We start from the raw sequence: 27,270 nt of genomic DNA on the forward strand, positions 1-27,270 counted from the left end.
AATTGGCCAGCTTACCTTTACATAACACTGAGAGGGTGCTTAAACCGGGTATTTCCCTCTCCAGGCCTAGCACTGCTCCTACATAGCAGTTTCTAAGCTTCCTGGCAGGAAAAAAAAAAAACACACATTTGGTATTTACTCCAAGTCTTGCAACTGCTAGTTAACTACACAGTTACCTTTAGGCAGTATTAACTACACTTTCAATCTTGGTCTAAAAACCAAACAAAAAATTATTGGCTGAGGTTTATACCCTGTTTTTACCTGGCTGAGGTGCTACAATTCCCATTAATAACCACAAACAGCTTGATGATGCCAGAGTTTCCTCAAATACCACCAAGTGATCTGACTTTTGATGCTGCTTTCTCCTGTGTAAAAATAACAGAAAGACTGACAAAGCCTGGGTCTTCTCACTTTCTCACAGAGAAAGCACATGGCTGTTCTTCCCTAATTCTAGGGCAGCAGTAGTTTGGGATTCATTTTACTACGCCCTAAAAAGGATTACAGTATTTTTCGATGTTCGGCTTTTCTGAAGAACAGAACTGGAACTCTCCCAATGTCATGGCTCAAGCCTACACCTACACCACCGCGTGTCAGTTTATCCTGATGCTTCAACTATCCCACGAAAGCAGCATAAAATGGAGTTATCTCCCTGTCAGCAAAGTAAAATCTGCAACACTATGGTTTAATAAAAAAAAAATCCTGAAAAAAAAAAAAGAAAACACAAACCAAGGAGGGAACTGAAGGGCTGATTCCTAATCCAATCACTGGAAACAAAGGCATTATAATAGGACATTCCTCCTCAAAAGAAGCTCTACAGATAACTACCATGTGCAAATGTGTTTTTAGCTTTCCTTTCCCCAAGAGATAACTGTAGCCCAGCAGGGACCAAACATTCCATATAAATAAGGCGAGCTTTTTTTTTGTTTGTTTTTTTGCATAGTAGTTTATCAGTGATAGTCCCACCCCACTGAGCCCTCCTTTGTCCACCTGCTTTGCCACCGAGCTGAGACCTGCTTCGTCAGATTCTGGAGGCTAGCAGAAAGCTTGTACAACTCTCAAAGGCTCCTTTCACCCAGAAAGACGGAATGAAAAAATTCCTTTTGACATTGTATAACTGCTTAATCCTAAAAGCTCTCTCTAAACCCACTATTATTTTTAAATGTTTACAGTTCAATTTGGAGGCATTCTTTTTTGTGCCAGACGTCGGTAATTGTACCCTAATTCTCATTTTGCCAGCATTCCTTTTGCCAATCAGTGCAGCAGTTCAATAAAACCATAAGCTTATTGAAATACCCAGAGCCTTTGCAGCACCATTCTCTGCTGCTACCAGATTTTTTTTTTTTTAAATAATATTTTTTATAAAAACACCTGCTATTAATATTCCACTGGAGCTCAAAGTGGCTCAGCTTGGGGCAAAGGCACAATTAAAACACCATGTTTTCTTACAGGACTCTGCATTTATGATCTGTATAACAATAGAAATTTACAGCACCAATCCTTGGGTGGGGTGGGGATGCGTGTAGGAATGAGTCCTTAGAAGCCCTGTGCAAGGGCTTACAAGTCTTTTTTTTTCCCCCCAGCAGTGTACTGTTTTTTTAGTCTTTCCTTGTATCTTCCCTTTCACTGGAATGCTCCAACCACGTATCAGCTGACCATGGGCTCCACATCCGTCTCTCTGTCCAACTCGTCCTGAATTTCATCTGTGTTTCCTGAGTCGCTGCTGGCTACAGAGCTGGGAGATGGAGAATTTCTGTAGGAAAAGTCAGAGAGAGGTTTAGACACAAATTAAATATCAATGACAGAAGGGAAATAAAAAAGGAACCCTTAAAGAAAACTGTCACTTTCACTTCCCAAAACAATTTAAAATATCCTTTATTAACATCAAACTTTGGTTTTAGAGTAAATATCAGTAGTGCACTTGACGCACTCCGTGTGCTGCCACCCCACCCCTGCCATCTCCTACACAAACATAAAGGCTGCCCTCGGTTTATGGATGGGGAAATGGAAACAAAGCCCAATGAGCATCCTACAGAGACTCTCATCATCCATAACACGTACAGTCTTGAAAACTCAAAAAAAGTTTCTCTTCTTGTTCTTTTAAGACAGGATGTGTACTGGGGGTGAGCAAGAGACAAGAAAAATCCTCACAGTATATAAATGGGTTCTTAACACACAAGAAGATTAAAACCCAAGTTCTTCATACAAGCCCATAGTCAAGATTTAATTTGGGGGTTGGTTTAAGAGTTCTAGGTCCATGACACTAAGACTAAGCGTCAGTCCAAGTGAGGAAAGAGGTAAGTCCATGCATACTGCCAGTCCTGTTGGTGACACCCCTCTTTTTACCAACATCTGTTGAATCCTTAAGTGTTGCTGTGTGTAGGAACTTCTACACTGTTACAGGGTTCCTTTTAAGACTGCTCTATGACCCTGAACTAAAGATTATCTAAAGGACAAAATGATACTACTGCTTTTAAAAGAACTTGGCAGGAAACAAGAGCAAAATAAATCCTTGAAGAGCCCCAGACAGAATGGTAATATCTTACTACCTGTCAGCTGAGCCTTTGATAAGCCTACGACAGGTTTCCATTTGTACATCCAGGCCCCTTTTCATACTACACATTTCCATATATTCATGAAGGTGGCGATTCATGTCACTCTTGGCCGTGGCCAATTCCAGCTGTAAGAAATAAAAGAAAACAAATCAGCCTAAGGTGAGTTGCTGGCAGCTTCTCCACCTTCAATTTTATATACTGGGGGGGATGCTGAAGCTGCCCAGAGCCAAGCCAAAACACCCACAGAACACACATTTAACCTCAGTGTTGTATAATGCCAATGTATTCATCAGCTTATGAAGTGTATCAATCAGAGCTCAACACTGTTTTTAAACAGCCCTCAAGTTTTTTTTTCCTGCTGCTTGGCATCTTGTTTGTCAACATGCAGTAATTAATGAAATCATATTCTAGAGAGGGCAAAGATTTTGAGAAGCTACAGCTGTTGTGTCTGGCAACCTCTGAGGCCACGTCTTGTAAAGCATTTCCCAGGGTGACAGTGGATATGCAAGACAAAACAGGGGAAAAAGAATAAGAATGCATTTTTATTCTCTTTGTTCTGAAGGTTCTCTCTCCACCAGCTACAGATTTATGCTTACTCAACAATAGGGCTGTACAGAGAATGGTATTTAGAAAACATCCCAAGGGTATGTCAAAGAAAAACACCTTTGCATTCTTAGACACACAGACATCCCACCTTTCCCTCTGTGGGTGTACACATGTCTAAGAACCTACCAGACCAGAACACCACATGTGTTTTCGTCCATTAGAAACAATTTATATTGTCATGAACAACTTCCTTACCTCTATCTGCCCTATTGTTTCTTGGTATTCCTTGTCTCTCGTTTTAAAGAAAGACTCTGTTTCATGGATCAAGTTTCCCAGGTTTTCTTCCTGCAGGGGAAAGAACACAAAGAATTAGCAAGAAACTAACAAGGAATTCAGTAGCAGACTGAAGATTTTCTTATTTAACCTCACACAGAAATGCAGGTTGTTATGCTCTTTCATGCAAAGTGTGGGGTTTTTTATACATTTTTACACAGACAAGTAATATTCTGCTTCTTAAAACTGGCGTATCAGGAAACACGTGGTACCATGATCATGGCTTTGTACACACAAAGATGAAGTCTCTGATGGAGGAACCTACAGACTAAGGCTCCAGCAATTAAACACAGATACCCGACGCATGCCAAAGAACCGAACCCATGGATTTTCCTGAATCTTTCACAGTCTGATCACGCTTAGATTGTAATTGCTCTTCAGCCATGAAACAATTTTTCCTTGCACACCACACTACCACTTACAGCTTTGCACTGGGATTCTCATTTTCCAATTACATATTATTACTCTCCAGTCCTTTCAGCCTCCGTTACCTCACATGTATGCTCTGCCCGCATTGTTTCCTGCTGAAATTCTTCACCTAACTGGGAGTGTTTAAGGCCAGGTTGGAGGGGGCTTGGAGCAACCTGATCTACAGGAAAGGTGTCCCTGCCTGTGGCAGGGGCGTTGGAACTAGATGATCTTTAAGGTCCCTTCCAACCCAAACCAGTCTGTGATTCTAAGATTCTATGAACTGCTAGATAGAGCAAGCTCACTGCCAATGACAATATCACACACAAGAACACATGCTGTCCCAGAGGAAACATCCTGCCAGACAACAGCTCCCGTATCATCATCGCTTTGGATTGACAGTACAGTCTGGGCTACAGAACACACAGCACTATTTCATTCTGTCACAGAGAGCCTAAAGCAATGTCATTGTTCTCTCTCGTTATTACCTACCTCCCTTTTCCAGGAAAAAAGAATTATCAATTTAATACAACTGCACTGATGAGCGTTAATTACGTTCCCATCCTTGGGCAGCTCTATCAGGATCACACCTGGTATCAACGTCACGCTAACCAGCCTACAGTTACAGGAATCATTCCTCTTATCCTTTTATAGGCAGAAGCGCTTTAAGGAGGAAGGTCACAAAAGAAGGTGGCTGGGGCACTGCGTAAGAGCTTGAAAGGAATAAAGCCAGTGGAAGGAAGATTCAGGCATGTAAAGCGCTGTGTTAAAGACCAGGCACAGACGAAACAGTCTTTATTCTGAATCTCCATCTACAAGACAAATCTACCCTTTCCTTGTGTAATTTTCATTTAGAAGGATTTAAGCTTCTTAAAACCTTCCGAGTTTTCGCACGGAAGGTCTGAGTTCGACAATATTCCTCTGATAGCTGCGCTTATACGTGCACACATGGGTATATGCAAATAAATCTGTCACTAATTCCAGCACATGGCTACACGTTATCGCTCTGCCACTCTCCCTGCTCAAAAGGCGACGCGGAGCTAAGCACGCTGCTTTCTGCAGCCCTAGCACTTCTAAGTAATCTCCGCAGTTTCAGAGTGTGCCACATGATACACAAATGGGAAGATGGAAATTAAGACAGCCCTGGCAGTCACCACAAGACAGTATTCAGGAGACTGCTGCCTCAGCATCTTTACAGCAACGATGGAAGAAGGCAGGATTACTTCTTACCTACTCAGTAGTGAAATAATAGCGTCACATTTAAGACTACCCGCACAAAGCCAGACCTTGCCATTTCAATCTCTCTTTAGGCCTGTTTAAAAAGGCTCAGGAGTCACTGAGTGAGGCAGCACGCAGCCATTAGCTTATTTTGCTTGGGAACTTAAGGATTAAAAGCAAGCTGCTCATTATCCACCAACGCCAGGAGATTCCTATTGACTGGGAAGATGGAAGCACAAGATTCACAGGTTCAGAAGATCCTGGGGCCTTACAGTCCTGCAGCCACAGCTTCTTTGTTTGTGATGGGCTGGATGTACTTTAACATCTTCCACAGACCATACCGAGCTTATTGTTCTCCCCACTAGAATAACTGTGCAATATCATCCCCCACACTATGTGCACTGTTTTGACAAAGTGTGAGTGAGAAAGTGAGATGCTGTGTGGAAGATAAAGGGCTTTAGAGAAATGACTGCTTAGGGTGGCAGCTTATGTGATGCTCCTGTAACAGCTAAACACACTGGATCTTTTGACACTCACTTGGTATTTTTAAATACTAAGTTTGAAGGACCAGAAGAAATGAAGTTTGGCAAATAAACTGATTGCACAGAAGGAGAAAAGCAACCATAGAGAAAAAGCACTAAGAGGATTTCAAAAATCAAAGCAAGTTTGCGTGGCAAACTAGATCACCAGTCAAATATCCAAAGGCTCAAATGGCTAAAAGAGCAGCCGAGGGATACAGTTTCTGCAGAGAATAGTTTGAGAAAACGACTGAAATAAGCTCACCTCTCCTTGGAGGTCAATTGAAGGATTGCAGTTTGTGAAGTCTTCCCAAAGCAGCAACGTTTCCTCATTCTCCTCCCACGTTAAACTATCACAGTCATCATCAAAATCGAACGTCTCACGACTGTAAAGATAACAGAAAAAGCATGAGCAAAAAACCACCACAGCCCCACTCCCTCAGTCCTTCAATTAATCTTCTAGAAAAGAGGGGCCATCAGAACTGAATGAAGGAGACAATGCAGCAGCTGAAAAGCCTCACAGTTTTTACAAACAGGCTTTACCACTGTCCAAGTCCCTCGCTCCTGGGCTCTCTGCCACCCCAAAGGAGAAGAAGAGATCCTTGTTAGCATTGTTCAAGCACACAGTCCTAGCTCTCACCTCCAGATGGTGCTGCACATTAGTGTCCCCTGTTTGCAAAAACCACAAAAATGTTTTAAACTATTCTTTGTACGTGGGAAAATGAGCCCAAACACAGTTTGAGGAATTTTACAAGAAACAGCCACTAGAAGACTCCCTGCTGATTTTCATGTTGAAGTTCAGCCAACGTTTTCCCTGCAGCACTTAAAAACATTATTTTCAAAAGTAACAACCATAAAAAACTGAAGCCCAGAATGATGTGCAGGTGAGCATAAATACTTACTGTTGACTTGAACAACAAAGATACTACTACAGCCCACTTCAGACTGAGAACAAACAGTGGCAAGAGTAACCTTTAACACTGGTATTTGGTCAAGCCCCTTTAGTACGGTCAGTTGTGCAATAAAGGAAAGTTTCAGAAGGCACTTGAGTCCCTTTTGGTTTGAACAGCAGCAGAGCGGAACACTAGTAGCTGCTTCTTGTCCTTGTTAAGGAGGTCTGACAAAAATTTGAAGTTGCTCCCAGAAGCAGTCTGCTCATTTCAGACTGATGCATTTTTGTGACTTTAGTTCACTTCCTTTTAAGCAGATAACATCTCAGTCCAGAAGCTGAGCCCAATACTGTCTTTAGGAGGCTGAAGAGCTTGGCAAAAGAGACAGGCTATTTGGCTATACTCAGCATGACTTTAAAAAATAATTTAAAAAAAAAACAATAAACTTGGACATACATGACTGTGCCTTTTGCAATTCAACTTCTTCCAATCAGTTTCTTTTTGCAAGAGCTATCCTTGTCCGAGAGCACAGAGGCTCCCAGTTCTGACTGCTGCTTACTTCAGACATACACTGTTCAAAGCCAGCTGCAGTGGAGAAGTCAAAAATCTGTATTTACTACACTGAATATTAATATAGGCCTAAAGACATCTAAAACAAGAGTCCTAACAAGAGGAGTTACCTACAACTTTTGCAAAAAACACGCCCTCTTACACGTGAAATTCAGGAGGAAAGAAAGAGACACACGCCCTGAAAACACAACTTTTGGCAACAGCTGACAACCGAAGAGGAAAATTTCTCCTTAGAGAATTTCTTGTGTACTCCTACATATTAAATACTGTCCTACATTGTGTGGGAAAGCACTGGGAATTCTTCCCTCTGCAGTCACTGCAGAAGTTGGCAGAAGACACCCATATTCAAACGCCAGGAAAGTCAGACCTGCAGCGTTTGCTGGGGCTTTTCTCTACCTAAAGAAAACAGCAGCGACCCTCAAAAGTCTCACCAGGCTGTGGCCACCTCCATCACTTCTAGAACAGGAGGGCACACGGCCAACTGGCTTCCTGAACGGCTTTGTGTAGCCCCAAGGTGCAGAGAGTCTCTTCTTGGCTTTCAAAAGCTCCCTAACACTCCAATTTGGGGTAAAGCTTTAGGCAAAATGCAATCCTTCCAGTTTGGGAGCTCAGAGCTTGCAGCAAGGCTTCCACCACCAACGTTCTTGGAATCTATGAACTGTCGTCCACTGCTACAACTGATCTTCCAGACAGATCCACCGCTACCATTTGCCTATAGCTCAACTGAAAAATCATGCAAAATACTGCATAAGTTTGTATCCATTTTGAAATAAGCTTTGAGTATCGTTGCCAAATTGTATCTAGCCCAAGCAACAAGGTTCTTTCCAAAACTCTACAAATCTAATAGTGAAACACACAGAACAGACTCAAGTTTGTACTTTGCTTTTTGCACGTTTCTTCTTTTGCTACTGTTCTAACAGCATATAAACACCTAGTTTTACTGCTCTATTTTTATATTCTCTATAGTCCCCCCTATTTAAGGGAGGAACAAAAATAAGTTTCTGTTAATTTTATTTGAACATCCAGAAAACCTTCCAGTACGTACCATCCTGGCAGCTCAAGTTCAACTCCTAGTGAGCAGTGGGTGGAAAAAAAAAAATACTACTTGTAAAAGCATACAGAAATAACTCAATACTTGAGTTCTGGGATTAAGTCAGCATTTTGGAGTAAGTTTTCCCCATGTCGTCCACGATACTCACAGCTGATTAAACATACGCTTCATTTCATCCGTGATGTTCAGCGAACAGCTGACCTCATCGTCAGAGAACCTGCCATTGTCTCCATCCTGTTCCGAGAGGTCATCGTCAGACGCGAGCTTGCGTTCTTTCTTCTTGGAAGCCACCTTAATTGGAGAGAAGAGCAGTAACTAGAAGGTTCAACTGAGGTGCTGTGCCATGAGGGGCGGAAATAAAAAAGGAGAGCCATTAGGTTTGAGCAAGTGTAACTGTTCATCAGTTCCCAGGGATTGCTCGTATTCAAGACAGGAATTGCATCTGTTAATGAGTGGTGAACACAGAGCACAAGGAAGCAGTTCAGAACGGCGAAGAGCAAAGCAAGCTGCAGGCTGCCAGCGCTCTACAGGTGTTCATCTATTCACTGACACCAGCCCACAATCGACGGGAGAACATGCAGAGGTTAGAATGATACAGGGTAGAAGCGTAAGCTGGCAGGAGTGCCCAGGCAGCAGGCTTGAGAGCAATGACAGAACTCTCCCTCTCTCCTGCCACACCACCACAGGCTGTTGCTCCCAGTGTTGAACCACCATGAAAGAGTAGATGGGAAGCCTTTCTAGATACTCTTTATTTCAGGGCCATTCCCACCCCATCAGCAGAGGAAGACTGCTACTCTTCAGGCTGACAGAAGAAGGGTTAACTAAACCATGGTAATGCCTGGACAACCTCAAACAAATACAGTTCATATGTGCAGAGAACTCAAGGGATACCCCTGCAAAGGGCGCAGAGGATCGCTTCTTCATCTGAGGACTGTGAACATAAAAGATATTCACGGATGGTGCCACAGAGTCACAAACACACAGTCCACTCCCAACCTACTGTCATTTTTAACTCTACGTGGCATATAAGCCGTCCTTTATTGGTAGTGTTCTCCATGCTGATCATTTTAACCACTGCATGCTTGACCAAAAGCGTGCTTTACAGTTACCTTTGAGCAGAAAGACACAGCAATTCTACTCAAAGACAAGAAGGAACCACTAGCATAATGCAATGGCTCAATATGTTAGAAAAAGAATTGTCTCCAGAAAGGAGATTTGAATCTTCCAGGATATCCAAGGAAAAAAAAAAAACAAACCATCAAACATTTAGGTAACTTCACCATAGCCAGAAAGCAACAACCAGTAGAGACCACAAGGATCTTTTACAGCGTTTTTGTACAGCATTTAGCACACTATATGGCATTGCTATACAGAGAAAAGCATCAGACTTACTGAAAGACTGAACAAGACACATTTAGATCCAAGTAGAAGGGAGCTGGGTTAATCACAATTGAAATTGCAGTTATGAGAGAAGACCACCTGCGTTGGGAGTTACAGGTTTGCTCCACGTAGGGCTGTAACTGCTTGCTTTTGGAGCAAATTAAATAACTTGCCTACTAGCATCAAGGAGCCACAATAGCTCAAGGAAAGCAATGGGAGTTTTCATCTCACAAAACAGTCACAGCTCACCACCACAGAGCCGTTATTTCTGGCCACGGAGCTTGAGCCAGAAATAAGAACACTCAGATGACAGTTCTACAAGCTTAAAACCTCTCACTTGTGAAGGCAACAAATGTGAGGAAGCCATTTATACAAACCTAGACCCTGTAATGCTTTTTTTTCCCCCTGCATTCATTGTAGACTAGCATCAGACTAACAGCACGTCTTAAAGGCCATCCTGAGACTTCTTTTTTTAAACTTTCTGAATTTTGTGCTCTTTGTACTACAGCAGCTTCTGCAGAAGAGAGCTACACTTCAAGACCGAGAAAGAAGAAAGTACGTCTACATAGAGAAATTTCAAGAAAAGGCAAATGACCTGGACCACACTCCTCAACACTGCTCCCTCTTGTCCCCTCACTTCTTGTCCTACCCTATGGAAAATTCACAGCCTAATCACCTGGAATATCTTGGAAACGTCTTCAGAGTTGCGCTGCTGCGCTACATCACACAGCTTGGCTGTGATATCGATTCGTCGACAGATGTCCATGTCCACCTTCATGGCCTTTTCTTGAATCTTTGTGTCCAGGTCTGTCATGGGCTGCAGGAAGGACAGTAGTGATTATCTTCTATTATTATACAGTTCAGGAAAGAAGAGATACCCCACAGTATCTCTCTAACCCCAGGGCATACCATTTTTAAACAATATTACATCTTGTTCTCCGGGAAAGGCAGTACACGGACAATCTAAATAGACTAGACAGCTAACAATTAACATTCACATCTGATTCTAATAAAATTTCAACACGGGAGTGATTTGGTCACTGAAAAACCTATACCCACCCCAAAACAACTGCTAGATGTGGCAACAATAAACTCGTATGGGTCAATAAAGCTTTAAAAATAGAGGAGAAAACCCCTGTTGAGCATGTGCAGAATAGAATGAAATCTAAAACCTGGTGAGTATGCAACACTTCCCTCCCTTTCAGACAGGAAAACTGTGCCTGCAAGGAGAAGCTGCATTTAAAACAGAATCCAGGCTACCCACCAGCTTCATACATACCACAAAAAAAATAAAATCAAGACTGGATCTAAAGAGATCCATGAAAGCTTGTGGCACAGAAAATACTCCTCTCTTTGGTATTAACCTGGCTTCCAGCCTAGCAAAAATTCTACATGAAAAATATTTTGTCTTGCTTCACTCTGGGGAGTAATTATAAACATAATTTAAGAGATACTCCTGCTCAGACAGTACAGCTGGCTCCTTATGAAGAAACATTGTTCCACAAAAAACATATTTTCCAGCCTAGACGAGACTTACTCTGTTGGAAAGCACCACTTCAATGGCTAGGCAATGCTTCCACTTTGACCAGAAAAGCCGACAAACTCTTTGCAGAGATTTCTTAAATACCAAATCCCCTTTCCAAAAAGAAAGCTTTGGGGCTTGGTTTTTTTTTTTTCTTTTTAGATTATTAGACAGAGTTCTTCTCCAGCCTCTGTCAACCACCTTTGGACAAGTTAGAGATTTTTGTTTTCCAAACACACTGAGAAAAAAGAAATCTCTAAACACTGACACACTCTAAACACAATCTTATCAACAGAATAGGTACCGGTGATTCTTATCTGCAGGAAAGCAAGAGTCACGTGCCAACATGCTGCATTTCTCTGCTCTAAATATTTACACAGTAGGATTCAAAACAAGCCTATTCACTGCTTTCCTTCAGCTCTCTTCTCCCTTACAGTTTGCCAAGCCCAAAGCACACTTTCTCTCAAGTTGAGGAGGATGTTTGCATTCACCACCACCCTTTTTGTACACACTGAGCAACGTTTTTTCCTCAGCAAAAAAGTCATCACAGTGATGGAGCCCTATCAAGCTTCTCCCTTTCTCACTGCCTCTACCCAAGCATGCTTATTCTCAATTAAACACGAAAAGAAGAAACAGCTAATTGCCAAATTTCACACAAACAGATCTAGTGGCCCTTAGAGAATGTATTTGACAGCAGGGAGCAGGTTCTGCAAGCTTATATAAAGACACAAGGAAGCAGTTCTACACAAAATTACAGAATAACTAAGCATAATAGGACATATTCATTAGACAACTGGCATCGGCGCTACTTCAGCCTTACAGAGAAAGGCACCTTACTTAATGTTCACCTGACTTATCCTTCTAGATATCTGCATGTGTACACGCTCTCAGTATGTCTAAACGTAAGAAAATTCTCCAGTCATAGCCTAAAAGATCCCCCAGCTCTGAAGGGAAGTCAGTATCTAGTGAGACATGCGGAAATTCCTGAGAAAACAAGTCTTTTTTTAAAAAAAAACAACTTAGGTCAAAGCAGCACTGGAAACAAAGCCAGATACTTGAACCAGCAATACTGGGTTAATCTCTTCAGAGCTTTCGTAAAGGGAGTTGGGAAACACATACAGCGTGTTCCTTTTTGAACATGACTTTCTTGGTGACTCAGAGCAAAATGCCCCTCGTTAGCAGCGCGTGGTGCTGCACGGTGAGGAACCCTTTGCCCTAATCTGCGAGTTCTCCAGCATTTTTTCCCCACGGCTGCAGATCCGAACGCCAGCACTGCCAGCTGTGGAGAACGGGGAAGGGAAGGAAGAGTCCGGGTTATGGGCTAAGCAGCAAGTTAATGCATCTCTCCACAGACCAGACAGGAAGCAGGGGGAAGGGTGATCTGTCTGATGCATTAGATCATAAAGGCAGCCATAATGCTAACTACAAAGCAGCACTCACTAGGACCATAACCTTTTTATGAATGAAGCCATTTGCATGACACACACATTTCACAAAGGCAGTGGGAATTGGCCACTCCGCTCTCCAGTGTACTTACATCACTCATCAGACCCTTAAAGACCACAAGTTCTGCTTTCAGGCGCTCAATCTTTTCATTTAACTCCTCCTGGAGAGCTTCCGCTTCCTGCGCCTCCTGCAAAAGAAAGCACACAAAGAATTAGGAGGTAAGAGGCCAACATATGCTTCCTCACTTAACCTGAGCAGGGCTGATAAGGCACGTCACCACCCCCCTGTTTTACTTTGTCAGAAACTTCAGCACCTTCCTGCTTCAGCTTCCAAACATTAACACTATTCTCTAGCACACAGCAATGTAGGCAGCTGCTCTAGCTAGGAGAGAGTTTTTTAATTAAGACAAATCCAAATGATTGCTAGCATAACAAAAGGTGCAGAGCAAACCCCTACTTTTCAATACATACTACTCAAAACTTACCTCCCGCAAGGTTTCTACCATAGATTCCAGACTCATTCTTCTCGTCAGTTCCTCTTCCCACCTGAAAGAGAAGATTCGCAGGCAAAGTGTTAACTATGGAGAAAAGTAACTTTTTTTTACCCAAATCGCAAGTCTTCTGAGAGCTGTAGGATGATGACAGTTATTCAAAATGTAAAGCAGATGGTCCCCCTCACTCGTACGCCTCAAACCAGTACCATTAAGTCTGTAAGAGAATAAAAGCTAAATCCACTTTAATTGGGATCAGTACTTTTCCTGCTCTCCTGTGCAATATTTGGTTGCAAATAAGGTGGGAAACCTTCAGTGCAAAAAAAAGTCATTTGAAGGTAAGTTATCTGAATCAGCAATCTTACTATTTATCTGTTTGGTCCAACTAATTCATACATTTATGTGCCTTCTATATAAAAATCCTCAATAATCTACACGCCTCAGTCATTTCCCAGCACTATAACTGCAAGGAGAGTACTCAGACAAGCATCCTTGAACGCAGGGTACACTCACTGCTGCTGCAGTACTGAAGGGGTAGAAAAGGAATTACAAACTTTCCAATTAAACTTCATACTACAGGCATGTTCGAGTTCATTATTAAAGTGTAAAAATATCTGGCAGTTCCTCTTTTATGCACCAAAACCCTCTAAAGAGCAAAAACCAGTGTTTGACAATAGTAACTTGAAAGATAAGATTCTTGAAAATGTCAACAATTCACATTTCTACATGTGGATATGGTTTGAGTTTGGGGGGGGAGGAGAAATTAAAGCGTGTGCCACTCTTTCTGAATGGGTGGTAGTGCCACAGGAGACTTGCCCAGTCTATTATAACAACAGGAATTACATCCCTGGAAAAGAAACTTTGGATCCCACATGATTAACAACAACGCTGTCAATGTAATTTCTGAGTACCATCACGATAATTTCTGCTGTACTTTTTATAGTTTAACTGAAAATGGCAAATTGTGGGCCCAGAAATCTATTAAATCAAAGCATTCTTGAAAAGGCAAGGTTAAATCTGCCAAAACGCATCGCTTCGTCCCGTTTTCAAACCCACAAAGAAACCTGGTGATGGCTCGATGACGGGATATTCCCACTGAGGCAGCTGGTTTTCAGTTTGCACACATAATCGATACACCTCTGCGGTCAAAGTGCAAATTTAATCCCATCTGAAAGGGAAGCCAGGACGGGCCGTTTCAGCAGGGAAGGACACCGGTGCTGTTGGAGATCATGTCTCCAGGCACGACCAGAGGCACCTGAACGGGTTACATCTCAATGCAGCAGCTCCGGGGAGCGCAGTGCCATGATGACACACGCTGGCTACAGACACTCCTTCCTCCTACGTGCAGGAATATCGTGTGAATTCACCATCCTGCAGCTGAAGTTTGATTTATTGTGCATCTTGTTGTGCATCTTTTTACCAGCAATGATTTACAGCCAAGCGGAGTAAAATATTTAGGCTGAAATTTGCATTTGTCATCAAATGTTATAGCTCATATTTCCATATATTTGTTTTTTTTGACTACTAATTACATGTACATTTCTATAAAAACAGTAACTTCATTTTTCAGATTTTTCTATTAAAGTCAAGAAGGTGAAATTAATTAAAGCAGTCAATTATATTCGCGATCTGCAAGATGGTCTCCTTCTGTTACAGACGGAGTGTTGCATGGCTTTAATCATTCCTTCTGGTCCTTCTGCCAGCAGGCTGTCGTGTATGGATGGAAGTCAAGCAGACACTGCAAAAATTGATATGCTGCTTCTCCAGGTTTGAACTGTTGAAATGAAGAATACTGGCTGCATTCAGGTTATCCTCCTGTATTTATTTGCATCCCTACGGCGCGCTGGGCCTTCTGCAGAGAGGGATGTATTTTTGGAAAATGTTATCTGCGGATTTTTACTGACTACGCCAAAAGCTAGCAAAAAGGATTAGCATTCCTCCCCAGCCGTTCTGGGCGGCTGCCAAAATTACGCATCTCGACGTCTGCTCAGACCAACCTTCCTCATCCTGCAGAAATTCCAGTAGTTCCATTTCTTCTCTTTGTGCCAGTTAAAGTGCATTTTGCAGAACAGTGATTTACAGCCCTAATTCCATTTCGTCCAACTCAAGACTGTGTCTTCAAGAGAAGGGGAAAAGGATGTTTTCTTTTACACATATATTCACCCTCCCCACAATTTCTCTTAATTATTGGAACAATAAAACAATCAGGTAGTTTTTATCCAAAAGGTTCATGTCTAACAGCAGGGAATTTACACTGGACTGATAATAAGGGTCCTGCTAACCATTAATATCCCATTCTTAACCTCAGAGCACATTTCTCCCACCCACTACCAAGCTGATTAACCTCATTTAACAGCTAAAAACGCCAATCTTACTTTCTCCTCACACTTAAACCTCAGGAGACTATTTGTAGCAAAAGAGAGGAAGGAGACGGACGGGAAGGTAGTGGATGACAATGGAGCAGAGGATTAATTCTCCATTTAAACTTCCAAGGAAGTGAGACAATAGAAAGATTGCTCATTCATGTGATCATCCTGTATTTGCTGTAACACACAAGGCTTTAAAAGGGACCTTGGCAGCTGTGCTGCTACACACTGCAACAAATGTCACCGAGAAGATGCTAACTATGGCTCTGACGTCTTTAATATTCAACACATTCTACATTATTCTCCCTGTAATTTATATTAATCAATATCTTTCTCTTCAGTTACCGTCTAAAAGCAGCAGACTTATTCTTCCACAAGGCTTAATCCCAGCAGGCTGTGGATGCCCTCTGCAGAAAGGCAGACGTTGCCATCTAAATCTACCAGACTTCAGGGTTTCTTATTATATTTTCAATTATTTCTTTAAAAAAAAAAAAAAAATAAATCAGCAATATGAATTTCAAATCTAACCAAGCTTTTTTCCTTTTTTTCCCACCTTCCAAGGATGTTTTCGTTCCAACCACCACCTCCCCACCCCCCAAATAAAGGGCTAGCCTGAATTTTAGAAGCTATGGATCTATTCCCCTTTTACCAGATGTGACACATTACATTCCAGCAGCATTCAGTCATCGCAGCTTCAGGCCCCAAACTACTTCTGCAGTCATGTGTTACGTAGCTTAGAGGAGAACAAAGGATGCTGCCTTTCCTTAACGGGAATAGCTACATTACAAGGATATTAGACAAACAAAACACATGAATAGTCAGCTAGGATTAACATTGCTCAAAGCGGTGGTTTTGTCAAGCTGAGTCACACCGCAAACTTGTGTGTTTCCTTTGAAATTGGAAGAGTAGCTACTAGTTCACCGATACCAACAGCTTCTCCTACACCGAAGAAAGCCTACGGAGACAGCTCAAGAACTAGATAATGTCCCTTAAAAGCTCCTCTAAGTTTTCAAGGCTCAATGTTAATGAAATTAAACTAAGCAGTCTATGTTGACATAACAAACTTCAAACCACTTTCCTGCTCTCTGAATACCTGTGTCAGTGAACGTGAACATCTTCCTTTCTTCTCTCCCAGTATCATCAAGTCAAGTTTAGGAATACCGACCAGTGAAGAGAATTACCCATTGGAGCAGATTCACTAAGCCTTGTTACAACAGAAAGTTAGTTTCAGAGAAGTCTGCCTTTCCAAAAATTGTTCAGTAATTTTCTTTTAAAAACCCACGATTTTTAGATGCATGTATTGTATTATTTAGACAACAATGTGCTTACAAAATATGCCAGACAGAAACATGCTGTTTTAAATATGTTTTTGCTCAAGGCAGAAAAGCACAAGTAGACCAGTTGACAGTTAATGATGCCTGATGGTATCAACTGCACTATTTCTTTCATTAAGAATACCCTCCCTCAAGCAAGCAAATATTCCTCACATAACATTTAATGACAAAATATTGTTTCCATAAGAAAAACGCTTTAGGAAGACAAGACCCTTCGTGGTAGTTTTACACTGAGGCATACAGAGAAGAAAACCACCAAACAGAAACAGAACAGAAAGCATTTACAGCAGTAAGTTTTCCCCCTGCCGTTCTCTCAGGCACCGACTCTGAAGCTTTTCACCCTGTTTCATCACTGTTGGAGTGTCCTCCCATCAGTTTATGGGGAGAAGAGCAGTAACAGAAAGGAAAACCTAACAGCTCTTGAGTGCTCAAGTCCACAAGAGGAAACAGAAGTGTTAGTTTGAACAACGACTATAAAATGCTCACGAAAATGTTAACAGGTAACCACTCCTGAGAACGTGAACATACCGAACGGATGAACTGCAGGGAAACAGCATCATTGTTTTTTCTTGCACGCTAAGACACCACTATTCCACTTTTGGCACGAGATGCACCAGCCTCACTCATCTGTTGGATACGAAGCATCCCAGATGCATTCTCTGATGTACCACACCTGCGAGAAGATGGAAGCAAACACCCATGCTACAGGCAGGACTGAGTAATTACACCTCGGGCACTGCCCGGGAGGGCTCGTGCTCTGCCATCACAGGCTACAGACATGTCTTTGTGCAGCACTGCTTGTTCTTCTGCGCGTTGGGATCTTTCCGACGCCCATACGTTGTTTACAGGAGCTCCAAATGGCAAGGAGCTCTCACCAGAGCTGGCATGAGATTTAACACTTCACACGCACAAGCCCCACCGATTTAATCTGTGTGCATTACTCACGGGCGTTACGTGCTGCCTCTCGCTGTGGGTCTGTAGTAACATGCCCACTAATCCCCTCTCCAACACCTAGATAGTAACTATCAACATTACAGTTTGTAACTCTGGGTTTTATACACTGATTTCATCCCATCAGATGGACAAACTCGTATTCCCTCACAGAACGATCCACAGCCTCGTCCCGTAATCTGCCAAGACAGAAATTTGGGCAGGGCGTGGTGTTTGAGAGAAACACACTGTAGTTGTTTGGGATAAGAAAGCGTCACGTTCAAGACTTTCTGGACAGATGTAGAGAAACCTTGACAATACTAAAACTCTGCTGCAGCGTCAGTCTCTATTTAACCATTTGCAACGGTGTTTCTTAATTGCGAGAACCACAATCTCACTAAACCATTCCTGATACAAGAAGGCAGTTTGGGACTGTAAATACAAATAGCTGTCTGCATCTTTTCAGTAGCTCTAAAGAACTGGACCATGGAAGATGGATTTAAAAAAAAAAAAAAAAAACACGAAACCTCTATGAAGCCTTCTTTATTTTGTTAAGCAAAAAAACCCCCACCAACCCCAGAAACAACGCACCGTTCTCTCTGCTTTTAGAATCCTTGCTTAAGAGATCATTCTCCTATCCAGTCTTAGTTTTGCACTAAATTAGATATACGGCTGCATTAAGCAATTAGCTCATTCATAAATGCTACCTCTTGTTTAATTGAGCGTTTTTAAGATGCTCTAACATAGGGATTCTTACAGCTTATCCCAAGCACAGACCGATTTGATTCCACATGCCTTGACTCCTTAGTGAAGTAAATTAAATGTTAGTTGATGGGCTCCATGTAAAACGTATTAATTTAACGTGAACGCCCGAGTCCATTAAAGCCTGGCTGTAACACAACGGCAGCGGCACTCTTGAATGAAGTCATCTGTTGTTTACAACAGGCAAGAAACATCCCCTTCACAGAACCTCTCTGCTCGAAGTCTGTCACTGCAGCATCAAATTTCCCAAACATCAGAGCAGCGGAGGAGTCTGTATCCTTGGACCTGTAGCAATGGTCTAGATGATACAGGCAAATTCACTGCATAGCAGAACTCGTACCCTTTGCACTGTTAATACTTGGAGGTTTCATTATAAAGGCAAGGTCAGTATTAAAGACCTATTCTAGACTTGTGCTCTACTTAAAACAGCGCAACAGACCTTTGAACAACAGCAATTGCTTGTGAAGAGAATTACTAAAAGGCCTTACTATACAGAAAAACATCACGTAATTATGCCTCCCGATTACATTCTCTTGGAAAGATGCTCCAGCCTGTTAACTGGAACCACAATAAAAATCATCTGCAAGTTCATTTGTGTTTTGTTCCTGACCACACGAGGTGTTTAAACAAAAGCCATGCATAATATCACAAGAGTTGAACAACTTCAAGTAGAAGCAACAGCCATGCCTGCATTCCTTTAGAAAGAAAATTATGGTGCTTTTAATACATGAGGAGAATCCACACATAATTGTGCAACATTCACAGTAACATTAAACACATTTTAAGCGACACAGCTACAAGCCATACGCTCTTGCACGACTTGTTCTTGCAAACAACACTGCACTAAATAAAGGCCAGGTTTAAATCTGAGATGGATTTGGATAAGCTTTGGAGCTCTCCTTTTGTACCCAACCCCAAGCACAGAAGTCTATTAACAAACACACGAGATACTTATTCAAAATAGGTCTAACTCAGCAGGTGAGGCTGCTGTTGGGTGTTTTAACAATATTTTATACAACTTCCTGACAGAGAAAGCACCTAAGAGATGTCCTGTCCTTGCAAAGGACTTTGCATGATGCAAAGGTATCAATTATGAACTTCAGTTATTTTCAAGCTCACAGCTAAACAAGTGAAGGAAAAAAAATCCTTGAAAGTCTCCCATTTACCAGGGCACCCACAGCTATCAATGTTGGTAGTCTATCTTGACATCATAGTAGCAAATTCACTTGAAATACTGCTGCCTTAGAAGAAATAATAATTTTTTCTTTTTTTCCACTGCAGGTAGATTGAGAAATAGGGTAAAAGAGATCACGCCATCAAGCTCACTGCTGCCCAGCAAGGCCATGGTCAGAGAACCCTCTTCCCTGACTGTCAAACTGCTCTTGACTGAGGAACTTCAATCCAGCTTGCTCTCAGATCATGGAGGTGTTGGAGCCCTGAACCGAACAAGTGCCAAGCGAAGAAGTCTTTGATTTTCCCTTGTGTTTATAACCTAATGAGCATCCTGGTTCCTAAGCCATTCTGCAGGAGAGAGTCCAGAACTTCTCCAAGTAGGTAAGTTACTTTCGTTGGAAAGAAGAGTTTTGGACAGCTTCCTCTTTCCCCACGGACTGCTTGCTCTTTCCTTCTCTAAACCCATTTCATAGTCTCCTGAAGAGAAAGATCAGGCCCATGATAACATAATCCAAACCTCCATATCACTGACCTGCCTACTCTGCAGCTGCAAATTATTTTAAATATGGTTAAATCTGTGAGAAGTGTTCAAACCCCCAACTCCTACCAGTGACAGCCAGGAGTAGCCCCCTCTTGAAATGAGCCTGATTAGGTAAAGTAATTCTTTTTAGTGCTTCATGCAAGCTCGTGGCATCTTCACATTTCTGTGTAGCTCTTCTGCTACTCCCATTCACCTCAGGAATACGAAATTCACAACTGCTTTGGAGGAACAGAGTTTTTACAGTTTAAGGAGCAAAACCACAAAAGGCCCCTGTCTATTCAGCCTTTATTTATAAAGTGTCTATACTCTAGAATCAGAGTAAAATTAAAAATCACATTTTATCACTAGTGTCCTCCCCACCTTAAATCGTGCTGATCAGGGAACACAACCATTTCCTGCAGAGAAAGGATTTCTGGTTAGTCATAAACTGTTCCGGCTGATAAGATACCATCAGAGCGCCAGCTCCCGCAGCAAGGCTCAGGATGTAATTCATGATATGATAACTGATACACAAGGTAAACTGAACACTGCTTTCCGTATCCCCTGCTTATGTTTGCCAGCGCGTCAAGACGGATTTACAAATTTGTGCCCAACCTCTCCCAGCAACCACAAGAAATAACAGATCGAGCTGCGTTTACTTCTCAGCACAGAGCGGTGGGCACTGACAGGCTGCAGCAAAGTGTTGCAGGCAGAATTAACACTAGTCGTATTCCCCTCAGCACCAGCAACAAATCCATTTTTCACTCCTGTCAAAGTCTTCACGACAGTGTTTACAGCCCCTGAACAAATATACGTCTCTGAAGCATGAACAAATAATCCTGCAGTGTGGATCTAGTGCAGTTTTGACAGCTGAAATGCAGTTTTTTCACTAGGTAGAGCGGACCCCCGGGAAGGGGAGAGGGATTTGGTAGTAATACGAGAAAGCAGGGCCTGCCTGCCTTCCATTTTCCAGAAAGCTTAGCGGTGACTGAAGCTGGCCCAGAACTGCCTCTAACAAAAGAGCCTTGTGAAAAAAGCAGCTTGGGCAAATGCAGGGCACACGAGTTTGGCCTGTGGGCTTGCTTTGGGCAGCGGGTTAAGGATTTACTCTGTGCAATAAAGGAAAAGTAGACAAGAGAGCAAGGTAAGGACAAAACAGTCCACGGTTAGAAAAATAGCAAAAGCTCAAGGCTAGGCAAAGACTTAAAAAGCGAGGAGGGGGAAAATGTACAACACAGAAGAGGAACTGCTCCAAAGCCTACCTCGAGGTAGTTCCCTGCTGCAAAAGGGAAATGTTATGATGAACTTTAAAGTTCCAGTTACTGAGATCAGCCCTTGGTTTTATCAAGACAGCCTTACAGCTATCAGAAACACATCATAGACATGCAAGCTGCAAAACAACTACATTAGCTGGGATATCAACTTCTAGCAAGCCGCTCTTTGCCATTAAGACAAGCAACTACTATTCCCTATGCCAACAAGATACTCAATTTCTACAATTAGTCTGAATTCAGCAGACTGCTAGCGAGCGGGACCTTCCAGAGCCACGTCTCCATGCCTCCAAGATACCTCCAGTGACATTTTATTCTGAAAGGAAATGTCAGACAGTTTCCTTGACAAGTCAGCTCTGATTCCAGGAAAATGACACAGCCCACACATGGCACTAGTAAATATGATTAGGTCTAAGTATGAAATGTCTGATAAGATTTATACCCAAACACCCATTTGACACAGATCAATATAGCACGACACTGTTGGCAAGATGAGAACCAGAGCACTGCATTTTGGGCTGCTTTTTAGCTCGAGTGTGCAGAATTAAGTCATCTTTGTAAATATTTTATTGTCGCCTAGGTAGCTACTACATCACCCTTCCTGGGACAATGCTCAAATTCTTAGTTCTCTTCCTCTTGTATCAATTAAATCCAAGGCATTTCCCCCATTTTGTAGGTATATCCATTTATTTTTTTCCTTTTCTCTCTCTATATATATTTCTATTAACAATAAAAAGGAAATTTAAGACGACGGACACATCCTGGTTTCACCACATTGGAGGACAGCATCACATTTCCAAGACTATTTCCCATGCTGCTATTCTTATTCGCCTCTGACAGGTCTCACGGTGCTGACGAGCATTCGTTGTGCCAGGAACCCACCGACGAGCACAATTACAAAATAAAGAGGAAAAGGAGAACTCGAGCAACTAACACCTTTGGGGAGAAATCCCTTTTCTACAGACATCACACCAGCGGTCTCAAAAGCCATTGTGCTCTACTCTCATTTTTAGCTTGTAGCCGAGTCCGTGCTCACGTCAGTTGTGTCCAGTCAAAGTGTTTTCTAGAAAATAGCAGCACTACACTCATTTCCACACATTAACACGGCAAACCCTTATCTCGTTTGCCACTGAAGGATACAGAAGGGCTCTGCGTACTCCAGGCCTGCAGAAGACAACTGCGAGCGCAGCTTATGAAACAGCCAAGGCAAAGAACATTACATTCCTGCAAAACTGTTGTCGTAGCTGCAGATAAAGTAATTACTCTGAGTCATTTTGGAACAGGTAATCTGAAAAGCACAGGATTACAGTCCTGTATAGCGCTGCTAGCTACAGGTTAATTATCAAACACTGAATTCCCATGTAAGGAAATCTCCAGCAAACATAAGTACGACAAACCTCATGCACTAAAGACAGTCGATCATGTGTATACATTTATTTTACAACTCTGCCTATCAACAAGCTGCAATTTCATGGTATTTAGTATGGCAAACATTGAGGTGGTTTGTGCTAACATTTTGGCGCAGGCATATATATAAACCTGCTGTGAAATTCATCCAAGTAAACTCACTGCTCCTAATGACCATTCTCTTTGAAGAAAATATTACCAACGTACAGTGACAGATGCTATAAAAGTTAAGCGAGGGGAAAAAACAGCATGTAAGAAATAAGAACCACATTGTATACAGTTTACCAGGTATTTTTCCTTTATTTTTCTATAAATATTAGTACGCTTCCTCCAGATTTCTGTGCTGTTACGTCACAATAATGTTGCTTGCCTGCGAAAGTAAAAAGATAAAGCAATATTTACACAAATTATGTGCAAATGTTATGCATACCCTGTGATTGCATGATGAATTATTGCAGGATACTTTCACAAATATGTCTCAGAGACTATGAGCCTGAAGAAAAGTCCTGACTTTTTGGTTTTTCACTTCCTGCAAAAGTCAAAAAGCTGCCCGTTATCCTCTGCTCCTTCTGAGAAGCTGCTTTATGTTTATCTACTCACCTAGGGTATGGCAGGGGGGTTAAATTTCATTATGTGGGTCCGACAGACACGTACAAGCATCTCTGAACAAATGAGAAGCAGAAGTTGGACATCTTGAAGTAGGTTTTTTTTGCTAACCCTGCAATAGCAGGGCAGGAAACAGTAGCTCATCCAGGGCTTTTAAACCATATTGCAATTATTGCATGGGCTATTCATCATCTCAGATTCTTTTGGTCAACGCACAGAAATAGCCTGGTACAAGTGCTAATGTGAGAAACTTGTAGAACTGCAGTCTCCTGCACCGAAAAGGTCAAACCAAGCTTTCAGAGACCCTGCACCGCAGGACACAGCATGCCATTATCCCAGTGTCCCAGAGAAGCCACGTGATTCCTTGGGACAGCTCGTCTCCAACATCCCCATCATTACCGAAATAAATACAGGCTCCAGCAGGACAGAGCAGAGCGAGAGAAATTTCTTCTGCAAATTGGAAGTCGGGTTGTTTATGAGGGAGTTACCAACAATACTTCAGCGCTCAGTTTCAGCAACAAAACTGCACAATGAAAAGGGATGATTATAACTGACTCATGCAATAATCACAGAAAAATCCATCCATTGTTTAGGGAAACTTAAAAATTGCTTCATGCTCTTAATTTAATAAAATGTATTTAAACAGCAGAAGATAGGCACCAGCATGCCTGTCCCACAATCTGAAGCTTCACTGGCTTAAAAGAAAGAAAATAAATATTTTTTTTAAAAAAAAATCAATCTTATTCCAGGCCTTCAATACAGTTTTAATAGTTTGCTAAGATGCAAAACTAGTAACACAAGTACTTTAGAAAAAAAACTCCACACCACTGTAAACTGCACACTAGGTAGTGTTAAGCAAATATTTGTAATAAATAAAAGCTTTCTGCAGCCTGCCACCAAATACGACTTTCAACTCCTATCCTGCACACTAAAAATGTATCTACTGATCTAACCTTGATATATTGTGGTTTCTAAAGCAGGGGGGTCCCATCCTGTTTCTCTTCTCTGTAGAACACTCACTTCAAACTCTAAGTCCTTTACCTCCACTTCAGCACACTCATTTTAGAAGAGTGATATAAAATACCCATTAATAAATCTAACAGGTCAGTAAAAGTATGACCAGCACACATGACCACGTCAGACTTTGACAGGACTTGTTTCTGAAGCCAAGCACCCCAAGAGCTTCACAGCTTCTACATAAAATCCAGTACATGAGACTTGAGTTGATTTTCAACGTTCTCTCTCTAATCTTCAGCAGCACAAGAAGAATCCACATTTTTCCACAGATAACTATATTCCCTCTTCCCTCACCTTTCCTTTTTGGTTTTTTTTTGACCCCTAATTCTTAGTTCTCTTTCCTGTTTTTTATCCCCAGAACGCAGGAGATACTTCAAGAGTGGATAAAAATATTAGTATGGAGGAGGGCTTTTAGGCAGGAGGAAAAAGAATAAGGAAAAAGAAAGCATACAATAAACCAGATTTAAAATCTACTTATAGTCAAGAACACTTACTGTAACAAAGGAGTATAATTCTATATAGTTCTAGCCTTGCAGCAACTTTAAAAAGATGTCACAGAATTCTGCTCTAATATACACCATCACCATTTTAAAAATACATTTGTATTTTTATGGCGCTCAGGACATCTCACTTCGTAATTTCTCGCCTCCTACTGCTGCTAAGGACTCTTAGCAAAATGCGGACACCTTGCCAACAGTCTGGCAGCTGAGGAGACAAGTAGTTACAGAAGAGATTTAAAGCCATAATAAGATCTAACGCTAAGCTGTCGGAAAGCACAGGCAAACTTCTGTGGCATGAATTTCCTTTCTGTTTTCTATAAACACCTCATGAAAGCTCTCATGAATGTCCTCTTGGAGGCCGCCAAGTTAAAATAGTGCATTATCTCAGCTGATGCACATGACTACGTGGAAGATTCTTACATCACAGCTCTACGAGAAGTAATCTAGCAGGCTTTTAACTACAGGAAATTTTTCCCATGTAGGGTGAGGATTACTGCTTTCCAGAACTGCCTTATGACTTCATGGCAATCTGTTATGAAGAGGCAAACCTGGATGTTTTGAGCGTTGCCGTTGCACTGTGGGTCTCCTGCTCTCCAGGCGGAGCAGGGGTTTTCTGGCACTGGAACATTTACACTCACGTTGTGTTTGTGGGCTTCAAGTGGAGTTCCACCACAGAATCACAGAATCAATGAGTTGGAAGAGCCCTCTGGGATCATCGAGTCCAACCATTACCCTGACACCACCATGGCAACTGGACCAGGGCACTAAGTGCCATGTCCAGTCTTTTCTTAAACACCTCCAGAGATGGTGACTCCACCACCTCCCTGGGCAGCCCCTTCCAATGTCTAATAACCCTTGCTGAAAATAAATTCTTCCTAATGTCCAACCTGAACCTCCCCTGGCAAAGCTTGAGGCTGTGTCCTCTTGTCCTATCGCTCGTTGCCCGGGAGAAGAGGCCGACTCCCACTCCACTACCACCTCCCTTCAGGTAGTTGTAGACTGCACTAAGGTCACCTCTGAGCCTCCTCTTCTCCAGGCTAAACACCCCCAGCTCCCTCAGCCATTCCTCGGAGGTCAGACCCTCCAGACCCTTCACCAGCTTGGTCACCCTCCTCTGGACTTACTCCAATACCTCAATATCCAAACGGATCCCCAGGTAGATCTCTCGTGAAGAGGGGTTTGCACAGTAAGCCAGCGTGAAGCCTGGTATTACTCTGGAGAGCAAACTAAAGATGTCTGCCTGATTTCCACAACTGGAAAAAAAATCCCAGTTAAGCTGATATAGCCTTTGTGAAGGATTGCTTTCAGGAACACATCAGAGTAAACAGCATGTGTCGCATTTGGGCTGGCTGGTGACCTTAAAATGAAAAGAAATACTCACTGGCACTGCACAAAATGATCAGAGACAGCAGCATTTTCAACACCCACCACAACCTATTAACACAAAACCCCACCTCCTTCTCAACAGCTATCCCCATCCTCTCTCATTTCAGTATTCAGGCAAACCGTCCATTTTGGAGAAAAACAGCTCCATTTCTGTAAAGAAACACTGAACTTTGTAATTAAATGTACAACTAGCTAAGCTTAGCCCTTACAAATGTAACCTGTGCTAAATTCAGAACACTGGTATTTTAACATCCTCTCTCAGAAAAGGTTTTCATTTGACTTACTGATTTCAGGAGCAAATGCTTTCTATATATAGCCATTCCCCTCGCTAGCCATGCTGTAACCACCCTGCTGTTACCACCTCAAACTAATTCTGAAAGGCTCTGATAAGACGCAGCGATAACAGATCGGGATTACCCTTCTGTGGAAAGGAACCAGAGATCCTGCTGGAATGCATTACCACAACATTTTCATTCACTTCTGCAGTTCTTCAGCCTGAAATGCCAAGAATAATTGCAAGTGGCACCTCAAGTGCTCACTGCTCTCCCTACCTTGGCTTTAGGTTTAGCTCCATCTGCCCCCCCTCTTCCTCCACATCCGTTAAGAACCAGCCTCAAAACTGAGAGCTAGAAGTCATCTAAATCTGTGCCCCAACACTAAATACTTTTACTGGACCTATTCAAGATAAAGGAAACTGTTTATTAAAATGAGATAATTCTTATCTGCTTTCAGGAGTCAGGAAGGCAGGTGAGATACATACCCAGTCTGTAGCCAAGTCTCCCAACAGTGCTCCTATATGTTCCATTATCTTATCTACATTTTAAGAGTTTTATTACCTTTGTAAAGGTAAATATATTTAAGTGTGGCTTTTATGTGCAGTATCAGGTTTCTAAGAACACAAGCATTAACAAAGGGTAAGAAATAAACTGCTCTTCAAAGGCTCCTGTGACACTTGAGGAAATACACAGTGCTCCTCGCACGGTCCTTCAAGAATGCTCACTCTGTTTAAGCTGCTTTAATCACTTCTAGCACAATGGGCAGATTAATATAGTTTAGTATTTCTAGTTAATTACG

At 42.1% G+C, this 27,270-nt stretch overlaps 1 protein-coding gene across 1 annotated transcript in view; it reads right to left on the reverse strand.

The window, feature by feature from the left end:
• IFFO2 (intermediate filament family orphan 2) overlaps positions 1 to 27,270 on the reverse strand; it is a 38,288-nt gene continuing 11,018 nt past the window's right edge. The window contains exons 2-9 of the mRNA XM_068414827.1: positions 12,919 to 12,979; positions 12,526 to 12,621; positions 10,143 to 10,283; positions 8,235 to 8,377; positions 5,841 to 5,961; positions 3,354 to 3,443; positions 2,547 to 2,677; positions 1 to 1,750 (exon numbers count right to left, since the gene is read on the reverse strand). Of these exons, the coding sequence (XP_068270928.1) occupies positions 1,645 to 1,750; positions 2,547 to 2,677; positions 3,354 to 3,443; positions 5,841 to 5,961; positions 8,235 to 8,377; positions 10,143 to 10,283; positions 12,526 to 12,621; positions 12,919 to 12,979 (889 nt within the window). The 3' untranslated portion in view covers positions 1 to 1,644. The remainder of the gene's footprint in view (positions 1,751 to 2,546; positions 2,678 to 3,353; positions 3,444 to 5,840; positions 5,962 to 8,234; positions 8,378 to 10,142; positions 10,284 to 12,525; positions 12,622 to 12,918; positions 12,980 to 27,270) is intronic.

The sequence above is a fragment of the Nyctibius grandis genome, chromosome 17 (assembly GCF_013368605.1).
Source record: "Nyctibius grandis isolate bNycGra1 chromosome 17, bNycGra1.pri, whole genome shotgun sequence".
Classification (NCBI taxonomy): domain Eukaryota; kingdom Metazoa; phylum Chordata; class Aves; order Nyctibiiformes; family Nyctibiidae; genus Nyctibius; species Nyctibius grandis.